General features: G+C 39.2%; 1 protein-coding gene across 15 annotated transcripts in view; it reads left to right on the forward strand.

The window, feature by feature from the left end:
• The window catches only part of picalma (phosphatidylinositol binding clathrin assembly protein a), a 49,397-nt gene extending 46,947 nt beyond the window's left edge, over positions 1-2,450 (forward strand). For all 15 annotated transcript variants that reach the window (XM_084074840.1, XM_084074848.1, XM_084074847.1 and 12 more), the window contains one exon: positions 979-2,450. In XM_084074840.1, the coding sequence (XP_083930966.1) occupies positions 979-993 (15 nt within the window). In that variant the 3' untranslated portion in view covers positions 994-2,450. The remainder of the gene's footprint in view (positions 1-978) is intronic.
• Positions 2,451-7,123: the final 4,673 nt, after the last annotated feature.

Genomic DNA, 7,123 nt, shown 5'->3' on the forward strand with positions numbered 1-7,123 from the left:
CTCGGCATAGATTGGCATAATTACAGGTAACCAAGTAATCAGGATGTCATGATAATGGAATTAAACTATACCATCTCATAATCTGCATTGCTTCACTTATGGGGGATTGCATGAGTTTATTTTCTCCCCCGCACCTTTAGCACCTAGTTTCTCTTCTCCGCTCTCCATTTGCTGTCCTGTATGTCCGTCATCCTTTCATCTGTCCTCTCTGAATCAGTTGTCCACAGCGTCTAGTCTCTCCAGTCACAGTCCTCTCAGAGAACCAGGGAAGGACCCCTTTGCACAGCTCTCTCTCCAGAATTTCTTATAAAACCATCTTTTAGGTACAGCTTGTTCTCTGCGCTTGTTTGAGTGTTGACGTCCGTCAGCAGACAGCATGTAAATGTAGTTTGTTACTCATTAACTGCCATGAGTTTGCACTGACTGTCATATGATGGCTGATTTAGCTTTGCTAATAACACTGTCCCCTACACAAGATGATTCCATTTATGTTCTGTAGCTACACAGAATCCACTGGTCATTTATCTCTGAGACTGTGCAAATGGAACCAAATGGACATTTACTGTAACTATGAGAAAGTAGAATGTTCCATTTGTACACTCGGACAAGCTTTTGTATCTTTTCTCTCGGGTGGGAGAAAGGCCTTATTTGCATACTAGGATTAGTCTTGGGGGAGACCCATGGAATAGTGTTTGGAACACCCATTTTCTTGTGCGTCTGTCTTCAGACTTGACCAGCATGGTGTGATCTGATCTGATGTGACATGACATGATCTGACTTCTACTAGCTCATATGTTAAAGGTTATGTTTTAATATAGATTTTTTGCAGATTGCTATACCTTCCAACTCACAGATGTGTGAGTGTTATTGTGTTATGTTTCTGTAAAGACTGTAAAGTCATATTTGTGACTCAGGATTTGTCACTTTCACCCACTTCCTACAACAACCTGACCTTTGTGTTTGTCGTTATCTTTCCAGATGCAGTTTATGTAACCTGAAAGCAGGAGTCTTTAGCCTCCTGAAAAGAAATCACCACAAAGTAAAAAAAACAAACAAAAAAAACACAAGCAAACATCCAGTTTGCCGTTTCTGAACTCCCCTCTCTCCAAGAACCGCGGGACCCGAATTGGGACTCGGCGGAATGAAATCGCCAGACGGGGGAAGGGGCCGAGCCATCTCAGAGAGGCATCAAAGTGGACATTGTGCCCATCCACGTCATGTCTTCTCTAGGAGAAGAGTGCGCGCTGCCATTCAAAGACCATCTGGACAGGGATCACTCAGCCCCTACTGTACCACGGACAAAGCGAGAGACGAAACACCCCAAAGGGAGACATTTTTACTTGTATGTATCTGGAAGAATTTGTCAGGTTGTTGTCCCACATACACACTGCTTGATTTATTTTTTCCCCCTCCTCCTCTTGGTGAGGGAGAGAGGATGACTTGATTTTGTCGATCATGATTACCTGATTTAACCAGCCTGAAATTAGGACAAAAGGCAAACTCCTGTTTATACCATCATTTGTTTTTCTTTTCTTTTTTTATGTATTACGTTTGCAGTAGACATTCCTTGTGTATTGTTTGTATTTATTTATGATTACCCGCAGAGAGAATGACATAAAAAAAAAGGAAAGGTAACTAGCGATATTGAACTTTCCCCTGTGGGAAGTCTTCAGGTTTATTACATACGTATGATTGATTGTAGAATTGGGTTTTGAGAGTGACTGAGAGTAAAAAAAAAAAGTTAATATAAAATGAAATTATATGAAATGTTTTGCTGTTGGGGGCACTAAGTATTCCCATTACTTGCATGATGCCTCGTACAGTTCTTTGTGACTCACAATTGTCACATCGAAAGTGTATATGGACATGATGAGATTTGTTGACTCAATGTCAATTCTGTGAGTTAAATTTGGTGAGGGAAGACTGTCACTTCAGCAAAAGCACTACATTTTGTGATTGAGGCGGCATTGCATTGGAAAGGAATCTGCATTTCAGCTATTCTACGCTTTTGGCATGCCATTTACTCTTACATTTAACAGTTCTACTGGCTACCCTTTTTACCAACCTGAGTGTTCAGAGTCTCTTTCATGCCTGGGTCATATTTCCATCAGGCAAGCACTGGGGCATTTTTGCACAATGGGGCGGTGAGACATCATAAAGCAGTAGGTGTAAGTGGGGTCAAACCCTATCCATATCAAGCTGGTCGGGGAGCGTCCTTTTGTCAACAGCAGAGAGGTGCGGTTGTGCAGGAGAATAGAGCACTGTTGATCGGTGCTTTGTGTACATAAAACTGATCCTGTCAACCGGGGGCTGTGGATGGGATGCCGGTGTGAAAGATGGCATGAACATGAAAGGGGCTCTTTAATCATCAATTGAGCATATTTTCTGCATCGTCCCTACAGATTATATTTTTGATTTTTGATTTTCCAATAAAGTGCAAGCTTCCACAATTGTTTTGTACTGTCTTATTCCTGACACCATCTAGACCACATCAGTATTTTGTTTTCACTGGTCTTCGAAATAATAAACTGCTATACAATTGAGGCTAAATCTATGGTTTTATAAACCAATTACTTTTAATAAGAACTCATAGTAGATGTTAAACTTCTTTCACCTTTGAGTGATGACACTTTTTTTAAAAACTTTTATTGGTAAAAAGACATAACGGGACATAAATGACAAAGAGTAAAAAATAATGCATACTTTTCCAAAATCAGATTTGTAAAAAATGACAGAGATGTAAATGGAATGACACTAGAAACTTGACGTCTTTGGGGTCCCAGGAAGCCCTATATTCCACAGATGGATGGGTTGCAGCAGGACTCTGGTCCAGAGCGCACCACAGGTGCAGCTCATCCAAACAGAGAGCCTCATATAAGCGCTACATCCTGCTTGGCAAGTGATCTGTTCCACTAACAAGTAGGCTCTTTGTTATGTTGCCACTTCCCCTTAGTTTGGATGCAGTTTGAGAAAGGCACATAAATGTGATTACATTGACTTCAGTTATACAATTAATTGACAAGTTAGTCAAAGCTTTTCTGTTAGAATTGATTCCTTCCCTTTCATAGCAGTCTTAAGATGGTGAGCTTCTCTTTTAATACCCATGTCTGCTAAATTTCACAAGTAGTCATGTCACTTTGGTGAAGGGAAGTAAGACGGTGACCAACTTTAGTACAATATTTGTGGGGAATTTGGTCATTGTTATGGAAGATTCACTCATTTTAAAAGGAAACCTGATATTTGTGACTTACATAAATGAAATAGATTAATAAAATCCTAATTGATTGAGATTTCTCTCCTGCTGGGTAATAGTGGTGCACAGACAGCACAGTTGTCCTAAACCTTCACCTGGCTCTGTCTGCTGTAAGGTAACATATACCTATGAGTCACAGCTGCTGTCTGTTTCTGTCATTTGTATCACTTTGCCTGCTACAGGAAGGAATGAACAATGTCAAAATCTAAGGGAAATGGGAGAAGAGATGGTAACCAACTGCTAGTCCTTATCACATCTATCAAAGAGGCTGAGTTAAAAATATATATATATTTATACATTTGCAAAATGTTTTTTTCCCCTCTTTAAATCAAGTCGTATTTATGTAGCAAATTTGAAAACAACAGTACTGATTGATTTTTGATTGATTGAAAGCTTTATTAGTCAGAAATATGAACAGTTTGTGGTACAGTCAGATGCTAAAAGGATAACACAAAGTCCTTGGGACTTTCCATTGTGGTCCTATGTTTTCATATAAAACTCATAAAACCTAATTTAAACTTGACCTTGATTTATTATGGATAGCATGTTTTTGTTTTGTCACCATCAATGGGAAAGCAATTTGGCAATTTGGTTTTATGAGTTTTATGTGTTTTAATTAATGTGCCATTAATGCACCCTTGTGGTGTGTGTGTGTGTGTGTGTGTGTGTGTGTGTGTGTGTGTGTGTGTGTGTGTGTGTGTGTGTGTGTGTGTGTGTGCGTGCGTGCGTGCGTGCGTGCGTGCGTGCGTGCGTGCGTGCGTGCGTGTGTGTGTGTGTGCGCGTGTGCGCGTGCGCGTACATTTCCCTGCACCAATGTTACAGTACCAAACACTAATTGTTGGTACCCTACATTCATCATACATTAGAAAGAAACGTATTCTGATTACAATGCTTCAAAACACGCAGAGCTTGCATATGGTGAATCAGAACACTGCTTTCTTTCCGAAACTATTCAGGAAATAATCATGAGTTCATACGCAGAAAGGAATGGCAGTAGATGGACTCATATTTCTCAAGCTCTTGCACCATCTTGTGGCCTGAAATGGTCCCTACATGAAATGGCCCTCACCTCATGATTCAACGTAAAAGGCTAAAACACAATGGCATTCCACTGTTTTCGTTTTTCTCTTGGGAAAACAGATGGGAGAAAAATAGCTGACCTGATGTTATGCCACTGAGAGGCTTCTCTTGCATTACTGAGTCATCTGCACCAAGTTCAGCCTGGGTGACGAAGACATTCCTCTGGGTGTGTGCATGGTACGAAAAACATGAGGCCTTCTGCCCATACTGTGTACACTTTATTTGAAGGTCAGAAGATTCAGGGAAGTGATCATGTGTGATGTGAATCATGTGATGATGCCCTTTACATTGGTCCAGATATCTGTCACCCCCCTCACCCGCCCGATATGCAAATTCAGATAGCTTGGGCCCATATTATGTGTTTATAGACCCAAGCTGTAATACAATAGCACAAGTAACATTGACAGAAATGTTTTAAAAAAAACGAATCTACTCTCAGAGAAGAAAGCTGAGTTTATTGAATGTGTTCAGAACTCCATCCAATATAAGGTTATGCTTTTCTGGGTTGAGGGGTTTGTCTCATGTCTGCAACTTCTCTACTGCCGCTGTGCCAAAGTTTCTCTGCATGTGAGTCAATTAGTTCTTCACATGGTTCTGTTCTGTTCTCGGGGGGTCTGGTGCTCTTGGCTGGTAATGTATTGTTCTTGTACTCCAGGTCCAGGAGGATAAGGTGCTCTGCTTCCATGTTCAACACACAACTCGATTCACTGTGTATCTCTTCCAAATGCACAGACACATGGTCAGTGAACCTACCAGAAACAAAATCCTTTACTTAAGTGAAATTCTCTTGCACAGTATTGAACTGTGAATGTAAAATATATTTCCACCACTTATAATTCTGCTCGGGTACAAAATTGAAAGCCACATATCTCAAGCCAACAATTACACTATTGAAGGTGCCTCCAGTCACCTGCTCAGGCTGGGTCAGATCATATACCTGCTTAGCACAGCCTTGATGTGATACCACTCCTCTTTCAGATGCTGAAGCTATCATCATCATCATCACCATCATCTTCACTACCACCACCACCTCCTAACAATATTTGGACTAAATATAATCGCTTCCATTGCCTGTTATTAAAAAAAGAATAATACATAGATAAACATTGGCCATTATCAGTTTCATCATCATTCAACCAGTAGCCTACTGGGGACATGACTTGGTTCTGTTTTTCAACAGGGGCTGTATCATTTGTGTCAGGCTATACTGTAATTTGAAAACTTGCTAACTCTGTAATTTAGCTTGACATGAAATTGACATGTCATCATGAGTCCTGAGTTTCTTTACTTTTCAATTGAATTTTAGAGGGGGGGGGGGGGGGGAGAATAGAGCAGTCCCTTCATAATTTTGGTAATGTTAACTAAATGAACTCAGCTATTTCTGAACTGAATCATTAGGCTACTATAGGCTTGACACTGCTCTGTTTTTATAGGATATAGCCTAGTGATGTAAATCTCTGCAGTGGAGTAAAGTAACATTTACTCAAGTACTGTACTTAAGTACAATGTTGAGGTAAATATTGTATATTGTTTATTCCACGACAACTATTTGAACACTTTAGTTACTAGTTTGTAGATTTAGATGATTATAAAAAAAAACATACATTAACCACTTCAGCCCTATATACTTTGGCTATTTGAAAATAGCCGATCTACAAGCTCACAACATGTCGAAAAGCGACACTGTGAGCTTGTAGATCTGCTATTTTCAAATGATTTAAAACTTGTGAAATTGGACATTCTGCATAATGACTACTTTTACTTTTGGTACTTTAATTACATTTTCATGTCAATACCTTTATACTTTTATTGAAGTGAATTTCGATTACCAGACGTTTGCTTAAGTTGTGAGTATTTCTACATTTGAGTATTGATACTTTTACTTACTAGCAAATGTGAGCACTTCTTCCATCACTGAATCTCTGGCAGTATGTATGATTGTATTTTATTTATTTACATTCTCCTAATAATATAAAACCGACCTACTCCAGGGACGAGTTTAGCCAAATGAAATAACTTTAAGTTGTTCAGTAGTATAGGCTACACTACAAACTACAAAGGTCCATATGAGTCCTTCATGGATTAGAAGAATTCTGTCACAAGCTGAACATAAAACGCATGTTTGTAGAAGTTCTCCACTCCATAAACATAGCTTCTTGATGTGATCATAGCGTGAGTAGTAGTTAGTAGCAGTGGTGGTGGAAAGTAACTAAGTACATGTACTCAAGTACTGTACTTAAGTACAATTTCGAGGTTTTTTTTTTTTTTTACTTTACTGGAGTATTTCCATTGTCAGTACTTTTACTTCTACTCCACTACATTCCAGAGAACTTTGATAACTAGTTAGGCTACTTTGCAGATTTTCATTATTAGGCTATTACAAAACATACATTAACCACTTCAGCCCTATACATTCGGACATTTGAAAATAGCAGATTTACAAGCTCACAATGTGTCAGCTTGTAGATCTGCTATTTAAAAAAAAAATGTATACATTTGAAAACTTGTGAAATGGGACATTCTGCAGAATGAGTAGCCTACTTTCTAATTTTGGTACTTTAGTATAGCCAACATTTTGATAATAGCCTACTGTTGTACTTTTACTCAAGCAAATTTTGAATTCCGGACTTTTACTTGTAACAGAGTATTTCTATATTGCCTGATAGAGAGGCCTACTTTTACTGAAGTAAACAATGTGAGTATCACCACTGGCTTGTAGTGGTGTTGTAGATGGATGAGTCTGGCTGTTTTTGGCGCTCGACACCGCTGTAGGATGAATTATAAATCGCA

Source organism: Gymnoscopelus microlampas (assembly GCF_963454915.1).
Source record: "Gymnoscopelus microlampas genome assembly, chromosome: 12".
Taxonomy (NCBI): domain Eukaryota; kingdom Metazoa; phylum Chordata; class Actinopteri; order Myctophiformes; family Myctophidae; genus Gymnoscopelus; species Gymnoscopelus microlampas.